Source organism: Monodon monoceros, unplaced genomic scaffold (assembly GCF_005190385.1).
Source record: "Monodon monoceros isolate NGI ecotype Baffin Bay Population unplaced genomic scaffold, NGI_Narwhal_1 Super_Scaffold_11, whole genome shotgun sequence".
NCBI classification, from domain to species: Eukaryota; Metazoa; Chordata; class Mammalia; order Artiodactyla; family Monodontidae; genus Monodon; species Monodon monoceros.
The window spans coordinates 70789939-70802585 of record NW_021703767.1 but is presented as its reverse complement, the minus strand read 5'-3'; the positions used below and the strand labels follow the sequence as shown (position 1 = coordinate 70802585).

The 12647-nt window shown below is 39.5% G+C and overlaps 1 protein-coding gene across 1 annotated transcript in view; it reads left to right on the top strand.

The window, feature by feature from the left end:
• Nucleotides 1–5190, top strand: part of OSBPL11 (oxysterol binding protein like 11) — a 99284-nt gene extending 94094 nt beyond the window's left edge. Inside the window, exon 13 of the mRNA XM_029214788.1 lies at nucleotides 3493–5190. Within this exon, the coding sequence (XP_029070621.1) occupies nucleotides 3493–3558 (66 nt within the window). The 3' untranslated portion in view covers nucleotides 3559–5190. The remainder of the gene's footprint in view (nucleotides 1–3492) is intronic.
• Nucleotides 5191–12647: the final 7457 nt, after the last annotated feature.

The following is a 12647-nucleotide window of genomic DNA, read 5'->3' as shown; positions in this document are numbered from 1 at the left end:
GAAGAATCTAGAAAAACAGTTTGTGAATTTTGCATAGTTATTACCCTTAAAAGCCCACAGTTTATTGTAGTAGTTTCATTGCTTTAATTTTTCTCATCTTTGGGTATGAAATATAAATGCCAACTGTTTTCTTTCTTCCTTCCTTCCTTCCCTCCCTCCCTCCCTCCCTCCTTTCTTTCTTTCTTTTTCTTTCTTTCTTTCATTTTGGCTGCATTGGGTCTTCGTTGCTGCTTGCGGGCTTTCTCTAGTTGTAGTGAGCGGGGGCTACTCTTTGTTGTGGTGCATGGGCTTCTCATTGCGATGGCTTCTCTTGTTGTGGAGCATGGGCTCTAGGCGCACGGGCTTCAGTAGTTGTGGCACATGGGCTCAGTAGTTGTGGCTCACAGGCTCTGGAGCACAGGCTCAGTAGTTGTGGCGCACGGGTTTAGTTGCTCCACAGCATGTGGGATCTTCCCGGACCACGGCTTAAACACGTATCGCCTGCATTGGCAGGTGGATTTTTAACCACTGCACCACCAGGGAAGTCCCCCAAATGTTTACATGGATAGGAATTCAAGGAAAAGTACTTTACATCTCTTCATTTTTATATGAAAAGATAAACCTTTGTAACTACTATGCAAAATTATAGTCTTGTAACCTTAGATTTTTTTTCATTTCAAGCTCATTAAGATAGCATACCAGAAGCAGATTCTAAAGAGGAGAATTTTTCTAAGGGAAGGCTTCTATAAATCATTAAAAATGAACTCTAGGGGCTGAGAGCAAGAAGCTGTAAGGGGTAAAAGATGCAACTGATTTTAAAAGATAGGCCTCCTGGTTCTTGCAACTAACATGACATGTAAACGTGCTACTTGTCATGTATTCTTTATTTGACAGATATTATTAAGAACCTACCACTTAGTCCCTTTATTATACTTTGTGATGTTGGATAGACAGATGTAGAAAGTGATAGCAAGATAGGGCAGTTGTCTAATAAAGTAGTGAATTTCTTTCTGCCTAGATAGTCTTCACTAACTGCCTGATGAAACAGTAGATTGGAGATGCTGGCTCAGGTTTGGGCCTTTTTAGTTGGTAAGATGTAAGATGGCTTTCTAAATGGTGTGCCATGACACAGTGGTACAATGATAGATGGGTTAGATTTGTGTCATATACTGATTGCCTAAGCCCATGGGGCCGTCACGTCACATCCTGTGTGTGACAGGACCGTGGACTGTGCTGTAAGAAGCACTACAGAGTAGAGGTGAGGCTGATGAGGATGGTAGTTAGCTGACACTGGTACCACGAAGTTCATAACAACTTTGGCGCTGTTGCCATCAGGTATGGCTCTTTGCTAAGAAGAATCATACGTTATTGAAAAGTCAATTTTGTCTCCCCTGTGGTCCTAAACACAGTGCTGGGCACTTAGTAGATATTTCGTACTTATTGTTATGAGTGACAAGAGCTTTTCCACTTGTTTCGTACTTTCATTATTGCTGTCAAACCAACAGACCAGTTTGGAGTTGGCTTTAGTTAGATGGAGGAGTAGAGTCACTTGATACAAAAAGAGGAGGTAGAGTAACCTGAGAAAGTATAGGTGAACTTAAAGTGTTTCTAGTATCATTTGATAATACCTACCTTCTTTTCCTGACCATTTCTCATTGACGTTTAATTTATTAGATCTTCCATTTCCTCCCTTTTGCGATTATCCATCAGGATAATTGGTCCATCAGGATCTATTGGTCATATCCTCTTGAGTGGATGTTTAAAATTGCTTAAGATGTATATAAATGCAAGCAAGAAGGCTTTTGCAGAATAGTGGACCACATTGGAGTCAGATGTGCTAAGCTCGAACGTCAGTCATACCTTGGATAGTTTATTTACCACTTCTAACTTCGGTTTCCTCATCTGTAAAATGTAGGTAATTATATAGAAGGTGCAATGAAAAGAACTCTGCCCCTTCCTGGGTGAAGTTGGACAACTCATTTCACTTCTCGGAGCCTCAGTTTCTTCATCTGTGAAGTGAGATGGTCAGGTGGCACGTCTTAACTTCTAAACCTAGCATTCTGTAATGTGGTTAGGAGACATCTTTTGTGTTTTGTGATAATTATCAACCAGGTGATTTAAGTTAAACAACATAATGGTTTCTGTTGTTAAAGAGAAATTATTCTGACACTTATTAAAAATGAAAAGGAAGACTTTATTCAAGAATATTGCAGTAGAGGAAAAAGGTTGAATTCAACTCTGAATGTGTTGATAAGTGGGAATTTATAGCCAATGGGCAGGATGAGGGAGTAGATGGAAGATTACGAAGAGGAACGTGGTCAGGTGTCAAGGATGGTGGGTCGGGGGAGGCACATGATTAGATCAAAAGTGTGAGGAGAAGAGTTTCATTGGATATCGAAGATGAGAGAATTCTTGATAAACTAGTTCATCAGGATTTTGTTTTGCTGAAACTGAGTTTAGCAGGCCTAGGATGAGGCTTAGTCAAGAAGAGAGACAGAGGAGTCTAACTTTTAAAGTTTGGTCAAGGAGAGAGTCCTCGTCACTATGACCCACGTAATTGCTGGGTGTAAGCCATTTTTGGAGTAAGGTAGGGTAAATATATATTTTTAAATATTTTTTTGAAGATTTTTTTTTTGATGTGGACCATTTTTAAAGTCTTTATTGAATTTGTTACAATATTGCTTCTGCTTTATGTTTTGGTTTTTTGGCCATGAAGCATGTGGGATCTTAGCTCCCTGACCAGGGATTGAACCCACACCCCCTACATTGGAAGGTGAAGTCTTAACCACTGGACCACCAGGGAAGTCCCTAAAAAAATTTTTTTAATGCAAATAAATTGAGGGCGATATAGGGGTTACGGACAGAGGTTCAAATCTGACTTCCTTCACCTAGTCACATAAACACTGAACTACAGTCTTAGCTACTGTGACCTCAGCTCTGCCAAGCTCTCACCCCAGTATGCTGCTTCATGCATTTGCTGCAGCACTTTTTTCCTCACTCGGTCTTCTCCTGTCTTTCTTTCACTCTTTGACTAACTTTATCTCCTTTTGGTATCCTTCTATTCACAGGAACCAGGGAAAACTAATAGGGTAGAGTCAGAGAAGAACTAGGAGACAATACTCAGATCCTAGAGGTGCCAGCTGAGATGCAGAGAACAGTTCGTACCTTGGTGACCATTCCCTATGCTCCACCTGCTGCCTGTCACTCCATCAGTGGGGCTCAATCTGCAGCCTCTTGGCAAAATTGGCAGAATTGCTACAAATGACTTCTGCAAAGTAAAATATTCGTGGAGCACAAACTAGGTCTTCCCAGACCGGAACTTCTCACCTAATCCTAGCTAAACCACACATATTTTTTGGTGTCTTAAGCACCGAGGCTTTTTCTTCACAAACTCTTGTTTTTAAATGTGAGAACAGAATTCCATTTCAATGAAGGCATTGCATCTAGTTTTGGTTACTGATTCTGAAAATAATAAAGGAATGGTTCTTTAATTTATTTTTCTACTTGTTTCAGGGAGATGCCTGGGTTTATCACAGACCCCTTTGGAAAATAGTTCCAACAGTACAACCCGCAGAGTGACACACACTGTCTAAGACTCGACCAAATGAACTTCTCTATTTACCCTAAACTCTCTCAGAATGGAGTCATTGCACTGAGTGACCTGCTTCCTGATTGCACAGACTGAAACTAACTACACACGAATGTACCAATTAGGGCACCATAGAACTGCAGCAAGACCAAAGTGTTGAAGAAGCACGATGGACCTCTCACCAAACCGTTCATGTGATGTGAGCAATATCATCTGAAGCCCTTTCACCTGAATTATTAGACGATTAATCTTTTATCCAGTTCCTGCTCCAAAAGCTAAGTTTGAATCCCCTCTTTTTGCATGGGGGCAGCAGATAAACACAACAGTGAGAACTCAGTGATTTTGATTTCTTTGTAGTGAAAATTGAAGTCTCTTTCAGAGTTTGTGCTTTGCTTTCTGTCAGTAACTGAAGTATTCACTACTCTTACAACAAATCAAGAGGAGGAAGAAGATGACCCAGAAGTGGCTTCAGCCATTGTGCCTGAAATCAGTGTTAAAAAAAAAAGTCAACCAGGTTGTCATAACAAGGCATTCTGTTCCTTCAAAGAGACTGTGTGCCTGTGTCTGAGGAACTTATCCATTATCCACCTCTGTTAGAACTCTCTTTTAAAAAGTATATTTATAAATTGATTAGAATTATAACCATGGAGAATTTTTTCTTCTGAGCATTTTAATATACTTGAAAACAACATTGACTTGAAAAATTTCAGAGCATTTTTCAATACCTAGTTTTATTAAATATTATACTTGAGAGACAGTTTTTTAAATGTGGTCATGTCAGTATGATGAGATTTTGGCCCTTCTCAAGAACTGAGGCATTAAAGAACAAGCAAATATTAAAAAATAAGACTTACTGTTTTCCTTACCTTTTTTTCACTTGTAGGTTAATATCCAATATTACGTGCTATCCCTCTGGATAAGTATGCTTTATCTTACCTCTGTTCACTCAAAATTTAAAACAACTATTCATATTTGTCAGTAATTCAGAAGTTATATATGTGACTAAGTGCATGTATGGTATGTTTTGTTTTTTCAAGGAAACGCAAATGCTGAAGAAACAGTATGAAATAAAAAGGTATCAGGAAAAAAGATATCAGGAAGTTATATTCAGGTACAGTCTTTTTTTTTAATAAGTATTTTATTGAGGTTGAAGAATTGCTGGCAATTAAAAGAATAGTGCTAATTATGGCTTTCGTCATTCATTCAAGTATTTATTTAGCACCTACTTATGGTGCTCAACACTTGTTACTTCAAGCTACCTTAATTTTCCAAGAGTGGTGCCTTACTCTGTTTCTTCTGATGTGGTCTTCCAATCAGTGTGTGTAACATACACCTGTTATTCATCAGCCATTGTGAGTGGCTGTATCTGTTGCATCATCATAAGAAGCTTAAGCTTTGTGCTCTGATAAATTGTGTTTTATTGAAGGGGGCTAATAGGATGAAAACAGCAAAATAATAATTTTTTTCAACAAATTGTAAATTATAAGAAGATAATTGGTTAATGTACAACCATTTTAATGATTCCCTTGTTCATTTTTGCTGTGAAATGCACTGAAAAAATCTCAAAATGAGTTATATTTCATGTGTTGGGAAGATTAAAAAATAATAAAACTAGAGAACAATGATGCCTTTGTCTGTTTTATGAATGGAGAGAAATAGAAAGTTTATATTTAGCGGAGTTATTGCCCTGTTCATTCGAGAAGGACATTGATTTTAAATCCTTACCTTCAGGAATCTCTTAGGGAAATAAGGGAGTAAATTTAATAACAATTTTTTAAAATTAAAATGTTATAATTTTATGACTTTTAAATAAACTGGAAATAGAGCAAGAATATAAAGTGAAACTAGAGGTTTTTGTTTTGTTCTTTGAACCGTTTGAATGCCCATTTATTTCTTTGAATTTTTGAACCATTTTAAGAATTACTGAAATATGATTTTTTAAAACTCTTATTAAAAGTACATTTATGAGTAATTGAAATCTCCTCCCCTTGACAGGAGTGAAATAATACCACTTTAGGGTAACTGTTTTACCTTGTCCTTGTCTTCTTGACATCTGCTGCAGCTTATTCACTTAACAAAAGGTACAGGCCTTTTCTGGTTTTTGTTTTTGTTTTTGTTTTGTTTTGTTTTTTAATCTACACCTTGTTAATATTTGGCCAGGGAAACAAGTCTTTGTAGCAATTGTATCTCTCTCTTTTGGGCCAAAGTTTTAAATGTACACTTTCCTTCTGGCTATTAGGAATTGTATGTTAAGAAGTCCAAGACTAGAAGTGAAAAGAAAAGAAAATTCTGGCCTTTAGATTGTGTTTTGGGAAAGGTATGGCATCTACATATTGATTCACTGAATTCTGCAAGTTGTAACCAACATCACCTCTAATACCTACTTGTTGCCAAAAATAAGAAGAAGAAGAAGAAAAGTATTGAGTCCCTTCACTCCACAACAGCCCTGTGAAATTGGAAAGTCAGGGATGGCTGTTCAAACTTTACAGATGAAGAAATTATTGCTCAGAAAGTTTAGTGCTCACTTCAAGTCACTTAGCTAGACCTTCGTTCATTCAACAGATATCTGCTGAGTATTCCTTTGGGGCTGGGTGGTGCATTGGACTCTGATGTGGCAAATACTCTCCCTATCCTCAGAGACTTGGATGAGGGAAGAAGCTAAAACTTAATTCCTGAGAATGGGATGTTGACACAGGCAAGGCTATTGGTCTTTCCAAATCCCAGAAAAGCATCAGTGATACCTAAGTAATGTGGAAGGCAGAGTTGAGCAGTGAGCTGAAAACAACAGGGTTGGTTCAAAGTCTGCATAAGAAGCCCCAAACAATGCATCCAGGTGACTAACCCTTGTTCCACCCTACAAGAGACTCTGGAGAGATTGAACCAGAACAAATTGGTTCTGATTGAACCAATTCAGATCTTTCAGCCCTTTCCCCTATCCCATTCCCAAAATATTGACAGTCAGGCTTATACCCTTCGGTGAGAGATTAAAAGATCCCTTTTAGGAGAACAACTCCAGAAAAAAAAAAGTCCTACAATATATTTGAAGGGTCCACCAGCAAAAAGCTCAGCTGACAGCCCTGTTAAGTACTTTACAGTAAAGCCAAGTCAGCAGTTCCTCCAACATAACCCTCCACCCTCTCACCAATACATTACACATATCCATCGTCCACCACACTGTATATATAGACAACATATCATGACTTGTTTTAATAGCTAAGGATCAGCAGACGTTTGAGGAAAGCTTCCAACATGAATAAAAGAGAGATCAAAACAAACAGGAGAAAAGAAATTAGAGGAAGCAGATAATTCAGGAAGTCAGGGGAAGTAACTTCAGAAAAAATTAAATCTTCAGGCAGATGAGATGATATTGTTTTCACGAAACATTAACAAAATGCTATTTTTAAAATGGACTGTTCAGAGAACAAGCACAGGTCTTGGAAATTTAAAATATGATAGTTCAAATTAAATACTCAATACATGGTCTAGAAGTTAAGTGAGAAAAAGCTCTCAGCAAATAGAACAAAAGAATGAACAATGGACAATAGGAGAGAAATGATACGGAAATGAGAGAAGCAATCCAGGAAGTCTAACATGTAACTAGTGGGGATTCCAGGGAAAGAAAACCAATGGAAGGGATGATACTATTTTGATATATGTATATGTGTGTATGATGTGTATGTATATATTTATGAAAATTTCCCAGAGTAAATGATGGGAATCCATTTGAAATGCCATGAATACCCTGCACAATAGAGAAAAAATAAAAGCCCAAGCCAAAGCACATCATGGTGAAATTTCATAACACTAAAGATAAAGAGAAGATTCTAAAAAGAGAATGGCATCAGCCTTCTCAATAATATCCCTGAAAGCTAAAAGACAAAAGAGCAATTTTGCCTAGCATTTTGTCCCCAGCCAAAAGACAAATCTGACATGCAAGATTTCAAAAAACGTTTATGCCAGCATTTCCTTTTCTGGAAGCTATTAAAGTACATGCTCCAGCAAAACATAAGAAGAGGGGGAAAAAAAGCAACAACAACAGGAATTGGAGAAGATAAGAGATCATGAAAAACAGAAGATCCAACAGAAGAAGTCAAAGAGGGTCATCAAAATCTATCTCACTACAAGGATGTCATTGGTCTCAGTTCTAATGAAGTTCATATAAGATGAGAATGTTTTGTACATTGCAATACTTAATATATTTGATTACTTTATATATTAATATATATATCAGTTATCCGAATTTTAATATTCTGGGGTTATTCAGCTGTTCTTCATATGTTGGTGTTTCATCTCATGATCAGTTTTCTGAGAACGCACCACATATCAATGTTATGCGGACTACTTCCAAAAAGCCAGAATATTGCGAGTGGAATCTTGTTTTAGACCCACGGATCTTTCATCTTTTTAACAGTTTTGTTAATGTATAATGGACTTAAAGTATACAATTTGACAAGTTTTGACATATGTCTCCATCCATGAAACATCATCACAATCATGATAATGAAAATATTTATCATTCCCAAAAGTTTACTCTTTACACCTTTGTAATCTCTCCTTCCCACCTCTCCCCTCTCTCCACCTCTTTCCCATTTCCAGGGACTACTTGTATTGGTATCCTCTTATAAGGACACTTGACACTGGATTTAAGGCCCACCAGGATAATCCAAGACAATGATCTCATCTCAATATCCTTAATTACATTTGCAAAGACGCTTTTTCTAAGTAAAGTAACATTCACAGGTTCCAGAAATCAGGACGTCACCAATCACCAGTGGTGATTTTTGGAGATCACCATTCAACCCACTACCTCACTAATCTGCTTTATGTCACATAAATTAGTTCGAGTTTTCTAGAATTTTATATAAACAATCAAACAATATGGTCTTTTGGGAGGGCGTCTGGCTTATTCCATTCAATACAATTATTCTGCGATTTATCCATGTTGATTCGTGTATCAATAGTTTATTCTTTTGTATTGCTGAATAGGAATTCATTGTTTGGAATATACCACAATTTGTTCATTCATTCACTGGCTGATAGATACCTGTGGCTGTGTCCCCAGCACCTCATCCCTCCTCAAGTGGAAAAGAAAAAACTCCCCCCTCCTCCACCCCTCCAGGCAAGGAAATGGCTGTTCCCGTGAGAGAGTTCACCTGGCCTTCAGAAGAAGCTGAATCAGGCACTCTCTGCCCCTCAATCAGAGTTTGGGACCAGAGCTGTGTCCCAACCACCTTCTGCTACTAACTGGTTGTTAGCAGTGACTGTGGGCAACTTGAACTGCCTCTCTGGGCTTTTCTGTCCTCATCAGAAAAATGAAGGGGTTGGATTAGAGGATCTCTGAGATGATATCTTACCTATGATCTCCAGTTTGGGTTATTTACACAGGAAAAAAAGAAAAAAAAAAAAAACCCTCCTCTGCCATTCCCCTCAGGGCTGAAGTTGGTGGTTTCTGGGATTAATCAGTGGACTCAGATCTCTGCAGTGTCAGCGCTTTTCCTTCCTAACAAAGGGGAGAGGTGAGGATGGTAGGGCGGCTCAGAGACACTCCTGGTAGAAGCAGAGATCTGACTGATTAGGGCCCAGCTGCAGACAGGGACACAGTGACTCCTGCTGCTTGCCTCTCAATCTCAAGGAAATGATTCTCAGGGTCCAAGCTGGGGTCCTCACAGGACCAAGCCCGTGGGGAAGGGGCTAGGGAGGAGGGCCCACCTTGGGATTGGGGAAGGGATGCAAGAGGAGACAGCACTGGCCAGCATTCCACCCGTAACCATTCTACCATTCTTACCTTCCCCCTTCCTCGCAGTTTCAGGGAGAATTCCTGTGTGAGGAGTTGCCTGCAGAAGCTGGATGGGCTTTCTTTTGGCCTGCTTGGTACAGTGAGAGCTAGGGTAAGCAGGCCTGGCTGGCTTTCATAAGTAAAAGTGTGGTTGGCTATTATTTGTTTGCTTGTTTTGCCTTGTATGCTGCGCCCCTCCCACTCATTCACTAGTTCAGCAGACCTATATGCTGAGTGCAGGGGACACAGAGACGTGAGGCATGTCCCACCCCATTCTTACTGCTGAGTTCATTAGCCCAGAAGAGGAGACAGACAGAGCTAGTAAACAAGATGAGAAGTACCAGAACAGAAAAAAGACAGCCTTCAATGAAGAGGGTTAATGAGTATGTGGGAAGGAGGTCATGGAAAAATCCCAAGTCGAGAAAACAACCAGTCTAAACACAGGGCAAAGTACATTCAGTATAAATTTACTTACTTACAATTATTTCTCATTTTTGGAAAGTCCTTTATTCTATAGATTCAATTAAAAGGGCAAAATAGTTTAGGGAGAAACAATTTAAAAGCTACCCAAAGGTCATCAGTCACAAAAGCTTACATCCCTTGCCTGTTTCTTGCTCACCTTTCTGAACGTGTGTTGGACAGGATGCTTCTCAGGCAGAGGGAAGATCCCAGATGCTGCTCCCTGTCTCCTGTGTCCTGCCCTCCCTTAATTCTGCTCCTGAGTGTCCGCATTCACAGCCATGCCCCTCCCCTTGCTTTGCTACCCTGCTCAACCGCTGAGGAGGGGTTGGCCAGTTGGCTGAAGAAGAATAAGGTCCCCCTTAGGAGGGCTGTGCCGCTGATAAATGACAGCGAAGCGTTCCCGTATGGCAGTCCACACAGCATGGGGCAAATGATACCAGAAGTTCCAAGTAGAAGATTCCACGCAAGACATAAATGTTTTAAACTGATTGATGGTAATTTAAATTTTCTCACAAATGCAGCCTTCCTCTCCCCCTTCCACTTATACTGTCTATAAGAGAAACTTTAAATAAAGACACAGATAGGTTGAAGATAACAAAATGGAAAAAGATCTACCATGCGAACAAAACAATAAGCACTATATAGCTGGTGTGGCCATATTGATATCAGACAAAATGGGCTTTAAGAAAAAGAGTAGCAGCAGACAGACGGAGATGCTTCACAATGATAAAATACCAATTCCATTAGAAAGTCATAACAGTCATGAGTGTGTATGTACCTAATATACATCTTCAAAATACATGAAGCAGATGTCACCCACACTGACACTAAAATGAGAGACGGGGTGGGGTTGGGGCTGGTTGCTGGTCAAGGCGAAGGGTGTAGTTTCAGAGCAAGAACGTGACCTTCCCAGACCCTGGGGGGCCAGCCAGACACAGGAGGAGAATCCTGGGGAGGGGAGACAGAACCTGGGTGATGGGGAGCAGAGAATGGGTGTTACATGGAGTTTCTAGGCTAACACAGGAGCTCAGTAAATATTCGTTAAACTCATGACAAAATGGAAGCCTAAATCATGCTATTCAGATATAAGAGACTGAAGTTCCTCTGGCTGGATGAGGTGGGGAAAGTGTCCACCCAGAAGGCGACTCAGCCTTAGAGCCGCCCTGGCCGGTCACCCCTGCTCCTGAGACTTTTCCCATTGAGGCCCTCCCCCAGGGGGATGCTGGAGTGGGTATCCTCCTCCTGTCTGAATCAGAAGAACAGAGAGCATCTGTGTTGTAAATCTCCATGGAGTTGGCTTTGGGCTTTCCCAGACTTTAGCCAGTGAAGTGACTTTTCCTTCATAATCCAAGGAAATGTTCTTCTCTCTGGGTTTTCAGGTGAGGAATGAACCCTCGATTTCTGCCAATTGCCTCCTTTTCCAGAAGAATCTCTCTTCTTCCTCTCCCCCATCCAGAGCAGCATGGCCCAAGAGCTTGGATACTGGGTATCCTATAAATCTGGGTTTGAATCTCAGGTCTTCCCCTTATTTGCTGGCTATGTGACCTTGTCAAATATTACCCAAGCCTGCTTCTTCCTCTGTGAAGTGGGGAAAATAATGCCTGCTTTGCAGGGACATTTCATGAAAATGTATGTAAAGTGCCAAGCACATAAAAACTTCAAGATAGGGTGTCCAAAAGATGGACCCATTAAAAAGCTCGAGATACCGTTTCTTCTCCCACCCCAGGCTCTTAACATAAACACTAGTTTTGTCTCTTTATTAAAAAGAATTTCTTGGGAATTCCATGGTGGTCCAGTGATTAGGACTTGGTTCTCTCACTGCCAGGGCCCCGGGTTCAGTCCCTGGTCAGAGGACTAAGATCCTGCAAGCTGGGCAGAGCAGCCGGCCAGAAAAAAAAAAAAAAATGTTAGCTTATAGGCAGCCCCAAGGGTAAGCTGTATTATCTAGTGGATACAAATATCAATTTTTTTAATAATTAAAAAAAATATTTGGCTATGCCAGGTCTTAGCTGCGGCATGTGGGATCCTTGCTGCTGCGTTTGGGATCTCTTTTTTTTAGTTGCAGCATGCATGATCTAGTTCCCTGACCAGGGATCGAACCTGGTCCCCCTGCATTGGGAGCGAGGAGTCCCAACCACTGGGCCACGAGGGAAGTCCCACAAATGTCAATTTTTAAGAAATATATTATTTTGTAATAGAGCAGAGATAATTCCTCAGGTACTATCAGAGCTTAAATGAAATTTTCTGTAAATCTTCCAATGCCTGTTTAGCCTAAGGAAATAACTGGTTGGGTACTCAAAGATGTTATATAAAAGGATGGTCACTGCAGTGTTGTTTGTAAAAGTCAAGCTTAGAATCAAATTATAACTATTGAGGATTATAAGATAAAATAAGTTATAGTAATTTTTTACAATACAAAATTTTTTACAATTTTTTACAAAAGTGTAACCTTTAAGAAGATTCTGTAGAAATATATTTAATTGCATGGAAAGGTGTTCTTACTGTACTAAGTGAATAAAATAAATTATAAATTAGCATTGTAGTGTGGTTCCATTTTTATTATATATGTGCATGATATTTGAATGGATATATGTTAAATGTGAAGTGTTTATCTCTGGGTGTGGGAGCATGGATAGCTTTTATTTTTATGCATAACTGTCTTCTAATTTTCCCACAATGAATATGTATTATATGTATATGAGATAAGGGAAAATGAACATGCAATCCTTTTTATCCTTATTTTAGACACTTCAACACCCTTTTGATTTTTCAAATTTGGTCTCTTCAAGGCCATTCTTAAGAAGATACAGGAACAAAGTTATATCTAGGTGAACGACTTAA